The sequence below is a fragment of the Ipomoea triloba genome, chromosome 1 (assembly GCF_003576645.1).
Source record: "Ipomoea triloba cultivar NCNSP0323 chromosome 1, ASM357664v1".
NCBI lineage: Eukaryota > Viridiplantae > Streptophyta > Magnoliopsida > Solanales > Convolvulaceae > Ipomoea > Ipomoea triloba.
Window position 1 is genome coordinate 4437389 of NC_044916.1, and position 15745 is coordinate 4453133.

Genomic DNA, 15745 nt, shown 5'->3' on the forward strand with positions numbered 1-15745 from the left:
AAGCTACTAATACAATCTGCCTGTCAAACCCACTGACACAATCCGCTATCCGCTACCTCTAACTGTTGATTGCCAAACAAGGTCGATAGGTGAAGGGAAGTAAAAAATCAGATATGTTTTTTATGAGAATAACCTCCTAGGTGCGAAGTATAGACAAATTTAATGTGTCCATTTAGGATGATCAAAAGTTAAAAATTAATGAAAAATGAGAAAAAATATGATGACATTTTTGTAATTTTCTATAATTACAATTGTGCATTTAGAAATGTTTGATAGTACATTTAGAAATGCTTTGAGTGCACAAGATGCACTATATGATTCTCATCACATTCCTCCTCCTTGTTATCAAAAGAGTTTCAAAATACACTTTTAGTTATTTGCGCATGAAATCTAAATGCACAATCATAATTACAGAAAATAACAGAAATGCCACCATATTTTTTTATTAAATTTCGAGCGTTGATCATTCTAGATAGACAAATAAAATTTGTTCACACTTTGCACTTAGGAGTTGTTCTCATTTGATTCTAATTATATAGCTTCTATTATATTTATTAATTTATTAAATTAATTTATGTATTTATTTTTATCCAAACTTCAAATAGGGGAGCAGAGTAATATAATATAGTACTTGGTTTCTTCCTAAATATACACCAAACATTTTCCCAATCTCTTTTGCCATATCACTTTGCTTACCCAATATTGCATGGGACCCGACTTTGGCGTTTTCGATCGCGTAAGAATCCTCTGCTTTCTCTTCTCTTATCACACCCCACGAGGAAATTGCTTTTACATATAAATGCAACTGCAGATTTAAAGCTGCAGATAATGCATGAAAAAGGAAGAAAAGTCAGCGTACTCAGATTCAGATTCACGTGTTGTGATTCGAAGAGCCCATTCAAGGATTCGCGTTTTCCGGTACTCTCTCCCCCTCTCTCTCTCTTTCAAATCATCCCAGTACTTTGCATTTGCAGTTTTCGCTCGCGATATGATTTACACACATGGCTGTGTTTTCGCTGCGGAACCGTACAATCAGAGAGCCATGTAATGGTGTTTGATTTCTTATTTCTTGAATGCCTAGTTTAGAATGATTGAATCTGAGCTTCTCGCCATTTGGTGTATAAATGTGTGGTTCAGTTTCCTTCATTTTTTATTTCCAATCTTCACTGACATTATACATTTGGGAATACATTTGAATTTGATAGTTTTGTTCAGACTTGAACGCCTCATAGGTGCTTAGCGCATTTCTAAGCTTGATTGGAGGTCTGTATTGGATGATTTGCTTCAGGATTAGCAATAACCTCTGGGTTCTAACACGGTTTAATCAATATTAGGAACTAGGTATCAGGATTTAGGATACTGAAAAGCTCTGTTTTAGTAATAGTAGGAGTATTTGTGCTGCTGAAAATAATGGGGTTAGTTCATAGTTGGCTTTTATGGGACTTCAATTTTCAAGGAATAGGTTTTGAGTTTTCAATTGTTTTACTTTTTTAACCTTTAGGTTCAATTGTGTTTAACAGGGTGTGGTATGCAGTAGTACATAACTTTACATAAGGGTTCAATGTTTCATAGTTATACCTGTAAGATACTAAGATCAGTAAGCATGTTATTTGGTTTTATTGAATGAGTTACTATGGTTGTGGATGTGACTATCAAATTATTCACTCTGTGTAGCATCAACATGGCATATTAAACTTGGAGGACAAATGTAAAAAAAAAAAAAATGAAAGTGCAGTTTCAAGGAAATAAAAAGCAGTTATTTTAATCACATGAAGTAACAGGTGGAACTTGTAATGCTGGATGTCTCTAGAAATATATATGGTTTAATGGAAATAATGCATTATCCTGTGACAAGCATAAAGTGAAGCTCTTTTAACTGCCTCTTTTTTTTCCCCTGTGCTTCCATTTTGCAATGATGCTGGTGGTGGTCTTAGTTCATGATCCAGTAAAGTCACTACTGAATAGTATTATTTGCATTTTTTGGGTTTTACGTATCAGTTGAAAAATCTTATTTCCCCCATTTCAAATTATAAAGCTCATTCCACTGTCATGGGCAAGAATGGCTGGGTTGCTAATTAATACATTGAATTCTGCTGCTAGCAGCTTCCATATTGAAACCAAATTATACAATCTGGTTTTTACATCTCTTAAATGGTTCAATATCTTGGATTGCACTCTCTTGTGGTATATTTGAGGACTGTACACTACTTCTGGGCATTTTTGGTCATTCATATCATCTTATTTCTTATATATTTTCCATTGTGCATTTCATCATAAAGGCTTTTAGCCATCCCGGGGACCACATATGTTCAAGTGCTGTGAAAATTATGTGCATGGTTTAATTTCTGGCATGCAATTTTGTAGGTCATGAAGTTCTCAATCAAGGTGAACTACAAGCAAATTTTTGTTTGAACCTGTGGAGATTTTCAACTTTGTTCAATCATTTTCTTGAGATTAGAAATGGTGCAATATGATATTTTCTCTTGAATCTTCGTTGAGATGGAGGAACCAAGAGATGATACTGGGCCAACGGAGGCATCAAATTCTGATGCCCCATGGTGGCCAGCTGATTTTATGGAAAAATTACAGTCAGTTTCTGTTGTTTCTTCTGCTGAAACCTCAACTTCAAAAGGTAATACAAACAAACATGAGCTAGAGAGTTCAGCACCAGAGAGAGCCTTAAGGATTCTGTGGGAAACTGGAGAACTTGCTGAACCAATTCCTGATGGTTTTTATTTTGTCATTCCGGTCAGTAGCATGACAATTATTCATACCTTCAATTTTATATCTCTGGAATGAGGCTTTGTTAATTTGAACTAGCATGACAAGGATGGGAAAAAAGTAATAAGGGTGTGTTTGGTTGACAGGTTTAACTATCAAGAATAGGTATCAAAGTAATATACTAATAGTTATTGTTTGGTTGACTGGTTTTTAGAACACTACTATGGGTTTTGATTACCCTCGCAATTGAAAAACTCATTCCCTAATAAAATAAGGGTTTCATTCCATTATTCCTCCTCAGTCGCTTCCCATAACTATTTAGATTTTTGTTTTTATTTTTTTTGTTCATATTGGTTCTTTGGATGTCTTTATATTAGAACTAATTGTCTAGATTTTTTGTTCTTGTATTTTTAAAATTTTTATTCCCATTATAGGATCATACATAACCAAACAGCAATATTGATAATCATTCCCATTCCACCCTACTACCAAACATGCAAAATAATTTCACAAAAACCCATTACCATTACCAAGTATTTAATACCCATTCCGATTCCGATTCCCATGTGCGAACCAAACACACCCTAAGTTCAATAACTAGATGCACCATTCAAAATTTCATGCTTAGTTTTTGGCACCAGATTTTTATCAAGTACTGTTTTATCATTTATGATTAATTTCATGATGCCAATTTGTGTTCCTGCATCTGTCTTGGTTTGGTAATAAATTATTCTTGTTGATCCAGAATTGCTTCAATGTTACTCAACTTTTGTAGGAAAGAAGATTCAAGGAGCTTTTTGACACTATCCCATCTTTAGAAGATCTTTTTGCTTTGGATGCAGAGGGTCTCAGACCTAATGTTATTCTTGTTGATACACTCAAAGATAAGAAACTTTCAATGCTTAAGCAACTAACTCTTACTTTAGTAAAAGGATTGAGTTCGAGTCCTGCTGCAGTGATAAAAAAGATAGCTGAATTGGTATGTTCTCTGGTTACTGTTATCTTACCTTCTATTTCCCCCCAATGCAAAGTTTGACCTTTTGTGCTAGTTGTTATGTGACACACTTATAATGGTCTGTTAAAATTCGTTCTCTGGTGACTTGAACTCAACATAGATGATAGCATCCCTGTAAACATTAGTAAGTTGCATTGACCCTAATTGTTGTCCATGCTTTACACAATTACACTTGACAGAAGTCACAAAACAAATGAGCTGTTGATCTTTTGAAGATTTTATCAAACTAATTTCAAAACAATCAAAGTTTGTAAAGAAAAATGACTAAACATGTATATTACTCCGTAACTGTCAATGTGACTGACTCAGAAAATTGTTTATATACAGCTAGTTTTAAGAAAAATTCTATTCCTGAGAGTTCTATTACAAGTGTGAACGATAGAAAGTGTTCTGGATCTCTAAGATTTGCTAATATTATGTTTTCAAATTTCATAAACAAGAACAATAAACACATCATTTATGTTTTTTTTCCCCCCCCCCCCCCCACCCCCCCACCCAAAGAAAGAAAAAAGTTTTCAAAACAAGAGGTGTTTTATGGAAAAAGAAAACTTGTTTCTCAGTGTTTTCAAATGAGAAGTAAAACGCAGTGGTCTATAGTACCTTTAAATGAGGTACACATATCAACGATTTGAATGGAATTGACCTGAACTTTATTCTTCCATGGGACATGGGTTAAAGGGAATTAATCCATTCCTCCAATGTACACGAAGATTTGAAATTATTAAATTCTGGATTTTAGGATTTGTTTTTGGTTTTCATTTTCACTTTTGCACCCTAGGCTTTCCTTTATGGAATTATGGATTGAAGGGAATTCCAGACCTTAGATTTGAGTCCATTTGAAATTGCTGAGTTCTCCATGTACCCCATGCAGCTGCTGAAGTGCTGAGAGAGGATGAAGAACACAAGAAATATCAACTTTCAACCTTGCTTATCCAACATTAAACAAAAACAAGAAATGACTAAACATGTTCTGTTTTGATTTTAAAAACAATAATACAATCAAACAAGTTTATATTTTTTGAAAAAAAAAACAGTAATATGTTGTCATTTTAATTTTAAAAACAAAAACAAAACAAAATTATTATAAAAATCCCCTAAATACCTGCCACATGTTGTGTCAAGTGGTGTCATGCAAGTTCTGTTCTCTTCTTTCTATCTTTCTATCTTTCTATTGTGGATTCCTGGTGATTCGTGTTGCTAGATCCCAGAGGCAGAAAGTTCTTTAGTTGCTTCCTTTAGCTTTTTCTCTGACCTACAGAGAAGCATGTTGACAGATGAGGTTTTGATGCATTTTTTAAATGTCCCCACTGTATTATTCCTTTTCTTGAACTAGGGAATTTTTACTTCACAGTTTTGTTTTATGCCTCTGATAGTCTGATGTATATGTAAGTGTGTGTATGTCTAATTGACTGAATGCGTTATGGGTGTAGTGAAATTTAGCTGTGTGGGTATTGCTTTCCTTTCCCTCTAATATTTAGTCAAGGAAAAGGCTTGACTTTTAAAAGACATTAAGTCTACTCCATGCAGGAAAGTTAATGCATTTGTGAAATACCATATTGTCTGTTTTTGACTGGACATCATCATCTATAGGTTTGTGATTTTTATAAACGTCCAAAGTACAGAACAAATGCACTTGAGGAGGTCTCTAATGCCCTGGGCAATCAAGGTATCCATATGCTCTGCCAAATGAAGAGTAAGCCCTGCCATTACCAGGCAATTTTATTCAAAGTCCTTGCAGATACTGTAGGCCTTGAGTGTAAGCTAATTGTGGTAAGTCTTTTCTTTGTTAGTGTCAGCCTGCTGTTCTTTCCTTAATTCATCAATGCTACCTTTTTTACATGGATTGTCCAGCTCCTCTAAAGTTCTCTTGTTCTTAGGGTCTGCCTAGGGAAGGAGTAATCAAGCGGGATGACTCGTATGAGCACATATGTGTGACAGTGGTTCTGAATTCAGTGGAATTTCTGGTTGATCTTGTACGTTCTCCAGGAAAACTGATACCTTATGCATCACAGGCACTTATTCTCCCTCACATACGTGCCAGTCGTGATATCTATTCTGGAGAAAGTGATTCATATAGTTCTCCTATTGAGCCCAACAGTCCGATCTGTCTTGTCTCAGACCAACTAGGCATTGAAGGGTAAGACATAAATGTTATGCTTGTCTTTTTTCATGAGATGATTTATTTGATGTTTGTTTCAAATCCATTATTCTTTTAGTAGTGTTAATTATGTGATGGAAATTGTAAATTTGTTCTGAATTAAATTCTTCTCTCCATTTCATTACAGAATTTCCTCTGAAGAGAGCATTCGACCATCATATCAGCATAAACTAGAAGCATCAACTAATGTGTCCATCCCATCTCTAAGGAACATAAAGTTACGATTGAAGTCTATGATTGATGAGTATTGTTACTCTTTCTATATGAACGATACATTGAAAGTGGAATCAATCAGTTCAATTTTTTCTCTAAATATGATATGGAATACTGTTTTTTCTGTATAACTGAGATCTTTCTTATGCTTATTCCTTCTTGTTTCTCAATTATTCAGCTCATCACAGACTGAACCATATGTTGCCGATTCATTTTGGTGGCACAATAGGAAGAAAATCATATCTGAACAACCAAGGTGTAATTAGTAGGCCTTCTATATTTTATGCAAGGTTCATGAATTTTTTTGTTACTTTGAAATGTTGAATCACAGCTTATCAGCTTATAGTTTTTATATGCTGGACTATAGATTAAGGTTTACAGTAAGCAATATGTAGCTTATAAACTTAAATCAGCTGGTAAAGTTGTAAGCTAGTATAAATCATTTACATCTTATATCTTAGTAACTAAATGATAAGTGGATTCTTTATGTTCCAATTAATGATTGTGTAGCTTACTTAAACTATAGGAAAATAAGCTATTAAAATAAGGTCTGCCAAACAGACACTGCACATCACTTCAATATGAGTTGTGGTCACCTTACAAGGTTGACTATCATTGCTGTACTTTTTGGATGAAAGTGTACCTTGTTCCCAGAATATTCATTTGATCAGTTAAATTATTAAATGTTTTTCTAGTCCAGAGCACCCTCTGTTTCGAGCACACAGAAGATCTGTTCTTGGGGATCAAAGATATTCTGCAAAAGGATATAGTGATGACACAAGTGCATCAAGGTTCGTTTGTTATCTTTTGTAATAGAGTTTTATCTTCTAATTTGAATTATTCTTTAATTGCCTGTTGGGGAGGAAGAAACGTTGTTGAGTAAAGATATGTTTATAGAGTTAGCATTCAATGAATATATCTTACTCCATGAGTGAATGGGAGGTTTCTCTAAATCTCATAAATAGAGGTGAATGCCATTGTCGGTTATTATATTGAGCTACAGTATGCTTTTCGATTTTATTTCTTAAAACTAATTTGCATTCCGTTTGTAATTTATTCTCCTTTGTGCACTTTTTTGAACAATGACCATAAGTCAGAGAATAAATTACGTCAAAGCAACATATTCTCAAAAAGGAAAATCTAGTAGAATGCAGCCAACTGAAGGGGGATTGTTCTTTTTTTTTTTTTTTTTTTTTTTTTTTTTTTTTTGATGCATCTGCGATAACAATAACCTTCTTACATATATGGAATTATGGTTGCAGATCTGCTGGTGCATCACCAATAGAAACTCGTAGAAGAAGACGACGGTGTGTTAGCATGATTCCAGAGATCAGTGATAATATTGTAAGGTTGATCAGGGCTCTTTTTTTTTGTTCCAAAAGTAAAACACTTATGGTTCTTTAGCGCATAATTTTCCTTTATGTAGTTAGCATAACATGTGTGCAGCCCTTGCATTGCGTGAGGGATACAAAAATTAATCTTTGTATTGAAAATCTGATGAAAAATTATAATGTTTTGGTTAATACTACTTTATAAAGGAAGGTGTTAATTAATAGCTTTAATGATGTGTTTTGAAAGTCATTTTGCTTAAATCAAGTGTTTGTATTTCTTACCTGTGTCATTACGTGACCTGCGTGAGTGACAACGTAGTTCTGCTTTGACAACTCAAAAGATTACTCGCTTTGAACTCGTGACAGAAGAATCCGCATTGAGATTCATTATAGAAAGCATTCAAGAGAAAAAAACAGTTCAACATTATCATAATTAGCTATTTACTAGAATTAGAAAGTCCGTAAAATTAGTACAATAAAACAAAATAAGAAGTAACAGCCCTCCCTCCCCCCGTCCCCCAAAAAGATAAGGAAATTGGCAAACGCTACTAGGCTAGTGAATAATTGTAACTTTTTTTTCTGTGTACAACAGATTTATAGGCTATTATATTCTCTTTTGAAACTATTATTTAATGAAATCTTGCAGGGCTGTGCGAGCAATGAATGAAGCTGCCAAACAAAACCGACTACCAAGGGAACAAGAGGGTTTAACTCTTGATTCAGATGATCGAGCAAGTGTATGTTCTTCTCTTGATGCTTTCTTAATCTGTTGTTATAATAGTAACTACTTTCTTGAGCTTTGCAATGTACCACTTCTCCTTTATCTTTCTTTTTTCCTATCCTTTTCCCCCATTAAAATTGGTTTGAATTTGCTAAAATGGTTCTTATCATAATTCATATCGCTTTAGATTTCAAAGAAATGTTGTTTTTGTTTTTATTTTTGTTTAGCACAGATCAATTTCTCTGATTTGTCCAGTAATAATACTTTTTGAATTTTGATTTCATATTATCCTTATATGCTTAGAAATTGAATACAGTTGGTTGAAATTTTTACTATATGAGGACCTTTTCTTTTGACATTGTGAAATTTGCCTGACTGCAATCTTGATGCCCAGAGGTAATAAAGAGCATCCTATGATTTTGTGTATTTCTCGCTTCTTAGGGCTCTATCAATCTTGCGTATAGTATATGGGTGTTCGTGTAGACTTGTATCCGTTCTTAATCAATTCATTTTCAGTCTGTTCTAGATTAGAGTAATTTATATACTCACTTTTAATGCTTTTCTGATCTGTTTTCATCGTTCTCTGTCTATAACCACATACTACTAATTGCCAGGCTTTGAGGTTCCATCGTGATTTCCATGATGAGGATAGTGGTAGAAGTAGCCAAGCATATGATTTCCAGAGAATGCAAATAAACTCTCATAAAGCAATCTCGTTGCCTTCATCCCCTCAGTATAAAAAAAATCAGATCCCTGGTATGGCCGACGGATCAGGAGTTTTCAAAAATCCTGATATGATCTCAAGATTTGATAAAGTGCTGGAATCATCAAAACTTGTGAACAGGCCATTATTACCATTCGAGGAGTGGAATATTGATTTCTCGGAAATAAATATTGGAATTCGCGTTGGAATTGGTATGCTTTACAAACAAAGTCCGATATATCATGCGTTAATTTAGGGTATATAGAGGTGCACGTGATTTTCATTCTTTTCTAAATTCAACTAATGGAACTATTGCCCTTCTATAGGGTTTTTTGGAGAAGTTTTTCGTGGGATTTGGAATGGAATAGAGGTTGCAGTAAAAGTTTACCTGGAACAAGACTTGAGCACAGAAAATATTGAAGATTTTGCCAATGAAATATCTTTATTGAGGTAGTTTAGTTAAATAACTGTTGCTCGATGTTTTCCTCTCTTTCTTCCTTTCATACTTGGAAAGATCAAAAGAAAAATTCCTTTTATCTGACTTTCTTTCCTTTTTGTCCATCTGACAGCCGTATTCGCCATCCAAACGGTAATTCACTCTGCTCATTGATTTTATTCATTCTGTGTAAGATATAAAGACAACTGATCCCAGGTCTTCCCCCCGAGAATTTTTCTCTTTTGAACTACAGAAACCATGATTAGCTAAATGTGTATTCTCGTGTAGTTATTCTATTTCTTGGTGCTTGCACAAGACCTCCTCGGTTATCCATGGTAACTGAATTCATGGAGATGGGATCACTGTATCATCTGATCCATGCGAGTGGGCACAAAAATAAACTCAGCTGGCGAAGGAGGCTGAAAATGCTTTGCGATATATGCAGGTGCATCTACAAAACTTGACACTACTAAACAACGACTAATAAATTCTCATGTTAAACGAGTATTATTCTATGCTCAAGTTCTTTGGCTTATGCTTGTGAGCTCGTCCTATTTTATTGTATCTATGTTGTCTTGTCGCAGTTCTGCTGCTTAATGTTTTCTTACTGATAAGCTAGGGGCTTGATATGCATACACCGAATGAAAATTGCCCACCGGGATCTAAAGAGCGCAAACTGCCTTGTAAATAAACACTGGAAAGTCAAGATTTGTGATTTCGGCCTCTCCAGGTTACTGACTGCAACACCCATGAGAGATTCTTCAGCAGCCGGTACTCCAGAATGGATGGCCCCAGAGCTCATCCGCAATGAACCCTTCACAGAAAAATGCGACATTTTCAGCCTTGGCGTTATAATATGGGAGCTCTTCACACTCAACAGGCCATGGGACGGTGTACCATCTGTCCAGGTAATCACCATTCACCCATTGTACCGCCTTTTTTTTTTTTTTTTTGGCATATAGCATTTAGTATTCCTACCCAATGTTGTAAAAATCCCGCCTAGGCTCCGATTAATCCCCGCCTAGGCGCTAGGCGCCGGTCGACCGCCTAGTGTATCACCTTAAATGGTGGTCTAGGCGGCTGGCCGGCTAGGCGACCGCCTAAGCTCCACCTAAGCACCGCCTAGGCCGCTTAGGCACTGACCGCCTATGCGCCGACTAGACCTTCTAGGCACTGACTAGGCCGCCCAGTGGGCAGATTAAGTACTGTTTTTTTTTTTTTAATGGGTTATTTCACCCAAAACAATATCATTTTGAGCGAAATAACCTTAAATTTTACAAATTCTAGATATTTTTTAGGTTAATATTTAATTATTTAGTATTAACAATTAAAGTATTATATAGTTTATAATTATTAGTCTTTAAAAAATAAAAAATAAAATAAAAAAATACACGGGCGCTTAGGCGCCGATTAATCTCCGCTTAGGCGTCCTAGGCGCTAGGCCCTCCTCGGGCCTAGCGATTTTTTCAACCATGTTCCTACCACTGCAAGATTATTCTAGATTTTGCCAAAGTCACCCCCACTCGGGAGAAGACCTGACCCAGAGCTTTTTTAACATGGTGCACATATACAAGAGTCGATCCTACCCTACGACCATTTACTCCAAGGCTATCCATCCTCTCATAATTGGTGCCTAAGTAAACTAGTTTATCGTGTTCTTAAACCAGGTAGTATATGCTGTTGCTAATGATGGAAAACGGCTAGATATCCCCGAAGGTCCTGTGGGAAAGCTTATAGCAGGTTATTGAACTTGTGTTCTTTCTTTTATAGCTCTTGTTTTGGCAATGTTGAGTCTTACATTGTAGAGATTTTGTGTTCCCAGATTGCTGGGCAGAACCAGATGAAAGGCCTAGCTGTCAGCAAGTTTTGTCGCGCCTGCTTGAACTTGAATACGCTGTTTACTAATGGATTCTTCCCATATGTGATGGAACACACAATGAATTGTCTGAGGAATCTGTAAATATTGCGTTCATATTAAAGATTTTGGCTTCTCAACAGATTTCTTGTAAACACTGTCATTCAAAAGTTGAATTGTATATCTGCTACTCAAATTATAAGCTTCAAACATTTCCTTTAATAGCTGCATACATGAAATGGCAAACAATTCAGAGTCCATTCAAGCACTTCTACATTCACCAAAATGTAAGAAATGTCCTAAAGGCGTTTGGTTCAGGTAATCTTAGATTACTTAGGTAATGTGAGTCTAGTAATGTTATATTATCGTGTTTGGTTTACTGATGTGACAGTAATGTTTTAAGGTAATGTAATACAACACTACCATCAAAACTGATGTGACGGTAATGTTTTAAGGTAATCAGGTAACGTGATATTAACAATATCAAACAACAGTTATTTAAAAAGGAATTCCAAGTATGAAAGGAAGCAAGATTGAAAAGTGAAAAATCTGCTTTTTAGTGGATTGAACAGGTTATTATTATTATTATTATTATTATTATTAAAAGAAAATTCTACACTATGGAAAAAAAGAGACTTACAAATTTTCCAAAATATTTAAGAAGTGAACCATTTTTACACCAGGACATTTATATATTTGATATAATATAGCTTCCAACCAAACAAGTTAATATTACATTCTTATTTTATTGTCTGGGATAATTCAAGATTCCGTAAATCAAATGACCCTTAAAGATAATGCCGATCGGAGACCTTAAAAGTCAAGTTCCAGCATTTTGTCACCACCCCCTAATGTGGTACTAGGTGACAATTACACAAGGAAATATAGTAAAAAACTTTTATATTATAACAAGACCGATATAAAAGGTCATGACTCATGTTCAGCATTGTCACCTCCGCCCAATGGGGTACTGACAGCCGTTAAACAAGTATAGGGAAATATAGTAAAAAACTCTTATTACAAGACCGGTCTGATGGCTGTTAAATAAGTATAATGAAATATAGTAAAAAGCACTTATAACAAGACCATTTGGTAATGTGCTTAGCTGAAGACTGAAGTCATGTGATCTGTCAAAACACAAGAATATAAGATGCAGTCTAAATCTAGCAGAAGTAATAGGTATATGCAACACCTATATCTAAAATGAAGGTTTTGCATACCAAAATGCATTCCATTTCCACTTCTTCCTCCCTCATTACCAGATCTTTAATGAATATTGTCAAGTAATTAACATGACAAACTGATTATTACAATATTTTCAGCAAGACCTATAGTACTCGGTCTACAGGTATCGCTCATATCAAGAAGAAATACGAAAATTGTAGCTGTTTCACAACACGATAACATGAAGAGGATTAGAAGCTGAAAAGAAGTATATATAAGTAACTCGTTTGTAACTCAATGACAAATATAGCACGAAAAAAAAAAAAAAATGGCTTCCCTTGTCAAGGCGCTCTTGGGTCCATTCCATTCTGCCAAACATAAACGAGTTCATCCCATCCCGTGCTCGCCAAAAGCCCTTCCACAAGAACGCTCATATCCACCCCGACTGCAAACTCAGTATGATGGTCGTACCTTCCAATAAGAGCATCTTCCACCATATAATCCCACATGCAAACTGCCATGTCATAGGAACACGACAAAAGCACACTTCCTTTATGCGGTGAGAATCGCACTTTCCTAACTGCATACCCATGCCCATTAAGCACAGCTATTGGCACCCTGTAATTCCTCACATCCCAAACTTTAATCGACTTGTCAACCGAGGCAGTTGCAATGATACAATCGTCATACTTGTTCCAGTCACACGAGAGGATTTCATGCTCATGCGCAGGCAGAATCATGGTAGAACCTGTCAAATCCATGTCGAATAATTTGAATGGTAGACAGTAGTTTTACTACTCCATAATTGAATTTTAGAAAGCAAGATATTCAGCAATCAAAGACATTAACTTTCTAACATATAACTAAAGAACTTTCCACATCTCGATGTGTTCTCTTCAGCTAAAAGATGCAGTCTGACCAATCCATCTAGCTCATTTAACCTCACAACTATTGAACATTTAACAAAGAAACTTCTCATGACTTGGCAGGTTCTCTCTTTCAATAAATTTAGCATATATTTAACTAACTAAAAACACTATGCATTGTTATCCTAGTAAAACTAGAAACATCTCCCAACTAGATAATTAAGATTACTAAGGAATGGGGCCAATCCCAGCCAAATTGTTCAGGCTGTGGACTTATAACCCCACAAGGTTCCAAGTTCGACTCCATCGACAACTTATTGACCTTTTTAGTTTGAACCGGTCAGCTATGGACAACCTAGAAACATCTCCCAACTAGATAATTAAGATTACTAAGGAATGGGGGCAATCCCAGCCAAATTGTTCAGGTTGTTGACTTGATAACCCAAAAAGGTTCTAAGTTCAACTCCCATCGACAGCTTATTGACCTTTTTAGTTTGTACTGGTCAGCTATGGCCAACCTAGAAACATCTCCCAACTACATAATTAAGATTACTAAGGAATGGGGGCAATCCCAACCAAATTGTTCAGGCTGTTGGCTTGATAACCCCACAAGGTTCCAAATTCGACTCGTATTGACGGCTTATTGACCTTTTTACTTTAAATCGGGTAGTGGCTGCGGGTTTCCTAGTCACCCCAAAAAAACAAAGATTACTAAGCAATCATAGAATCCCCTTTGTAACTTCCTGTGAAATAGTGGATTTATAAACATTCCCAGCTCCAAGAACAACATTGGCAAACAATTAAGTTGATGAAAATCTTGGTTCTAAGGTAGAATTTATGTTTCAACTAGTAAAATTTAGAATTGAAAACTAGATTACTGAGTATCAGAATTTAAGTGAATGTGATCTCTAAGAATCAAAACCCATAAAAAAGAAGAGTAAAAAGCAAACCTGGTTCTCGAACATCCCAAATACGGGCAGTGGAATCGCCGGAAGCCGAAGCGAACACATCGGCGTGTCTGGGATTCCACACGGCGGAGTAGACGCAGTAAGCGTGCTCCTTGAAAGTCCTGACGCTGGCATTCCTATCCACGGTCCAGAGCTTCACCGTATCGTCCCAGGAAGCCGACAAGAAGGAATCTTTCCGGACGGTGTTGTAGTCAACGCCGTGGACTTCTCGGGTGTGCTCCTGGAAGGAGCGGACGGGGTTGTTGGTGGGCGGGAGAGAGAGGTCGTAGAGCTTGATGGAGCCGTCGCCGCTGGCGGCGATGATTAGGGAGTCGTGGGCCTCGGACCAGCAGACGTCGTAGACGCCGTCGGCGGTGTCGAAAGCGGCGAGCTGGGAGATTGGGCCGTTGGGGTTGAGCTGGAGGACGTGGACACGGCCGTTCCCTAAGATGCCGAAATTCTGGGCGGTCGCGACGGCCAGTTGGTTCTCGTAAAATGGGCTGAATTTCACGGAGTAGCCATTGAAGGGGGTCTTGAAAACCGGCATTTTCACGGTGGTTCGCGGTGGTGGGTTTGGGGCCTGTTTCCGGTGGAGTGGTGTTCCCCTACCGAATCTCTCTTAATTTTCGGTTTTTATTTATTCTCAATATATCATTTTCATTTTTTCGTGTTTAGGTTGACATGAGTTAAAAATAAAAATAAAAATTACAAACTAAATTAATTAATTACTTGATGAATTGTGACTTTTGAGATTATACTTTTTAGTATTGTAATTATATTAGAACTATGTATATCTACTATATTTTCAAAATAAAAAATGTATATCTGGTATAAATTATACTGAAGGATAATTAATAAAAGATAGATGATTATCTTTAACTCTATTATCTTCTTCTTTTTTACTTTACTATATATTGCCATATCTATTCATCCAAGATACACTCAGTTTCACAATAATTACAATTTGAAGTTAGTTAGAGATTGCCAAGTACCTTGTGCTCAAATGGCAGAGTAGTGGTTCTCTCATATGGGAGGTCATGAGTTTGAGCATTAGTGGAATTAAGGTAGTAGTGGTTCTCCCATATGGGAGGTCATGAGTTTGAGCATTAGTGGAATTAAAGTATGTTGTTTTCCTTCTTAAGGTGCGCCAATTTTTCTTTTTTGCGTATATTAGAAGCTTAAGGTGCGTGTGTGTATATATACATATATATATATATATATGATCGCGTTCTGGTGCGTACAAGCCGTCCAGGAGAGAACTACGGGCGAATCACAGCGCACCACGTGTCCGGAATGTAGTTGCACATAACGTTATAACTAGGTGCACCTAATGTTATAACTAGGTGCACATAAGTGCACACAGGTGCATAAATGCTAACAAGGTAAATTACTTGCACCTGTAAGTGAAAATAGGTGCACACGTGCAAGTAAAATGTATTACAAGTGCAAGTAAATTGTACAATGAGCATCAATACTAAGTGCACCTAATGTTATAACTAGGTGCACCTAATTATACCTAATGTTATAATTAGGTGCACCTAGGTTGCACCAGGTGCATGAATATTAACAAGGTAAATTACTTGCATTTGTAAGCGAAAATATTTGCGGAAATAGG

The 15745-nt window shown here is 36.2% G+C and overlaps 2 protein-coding genes across 5 annotated transcripts; one reads left to right on the forward strand and one right to left on the reverse strand.

Moving 5' to 3' along the window:
- Positions 1–706: 706 nt before the first annotated feature.
- On the forward strand, positions 707–11413 carry LOC116029873 (serine/threonine-protein kinase EDR1-like). 4 transcript variants are annotated; one of them, XM_031271924.1, is made up of 18 exons: positions 707–736; positions 812–918; positions 2365–2748; positions 3497–3700; positions 5327–5506; positions 5614–5873; positions 6022–6111; positions 6286–6363; positions 6803–6898; positions 7370–7456; positions 8085–8175; positions 8774–9074; positions 9189–9312; positions 9432–9451; positions 9587–9743; positions 9918–10206; positions 10966–11038; positions 11121–11413. In XM_031271924.1, the coding sequence occupies exons 3-18, from the start codon at positions 2500–2502 to the stop codon at positions 11201–11203; spliced, it is 2382 nt and encodes a 793-aa protein (XP_031127784.1). In that variant the 5' UTR covers positions 707–736; positions 812–918; positions 2365–2499; the 3' UTR covers positions 11204–11413. The 4 variants fall into 4 exon arrangements, with proteins under 4 accessions (XP_031127784.1, XP_031127790.1, XP_031127777.1 ...); XM_031271917.1 differs by lacking the exon at positions 707–736 and having other exon boundaries at positions 750–918; XM_031271925.1 differs by lacking the exons at positions 707–736; positions 812–918 and adding an exon at positions 961–1044.
- A 950-nt stretch (positions 11414–12363) lies between these two features.
- Positions 12364–14759, reverse strand: LOC116014097 (peroxisome biogenesis protein 7). The gene is made up of 2 exons (XM_031254096.1): positions 14134–14759; positions 12364–13065 (listed from the first exon to the last, which is right to left on the reverse strand). The coding sequence occupies exons 1-2, from the start codon at positions 14675–14677 to the stop codon at positions 12659–12661; spliced, it is 951 nt and encodes a 316-aa protein (XP_031109956.1). The 5' UTR covers positions 14678–14759; the 3' UTR covers positions 12364–12658.
- Positions 14760–15745: the final 986 nt, after the last annotated feature.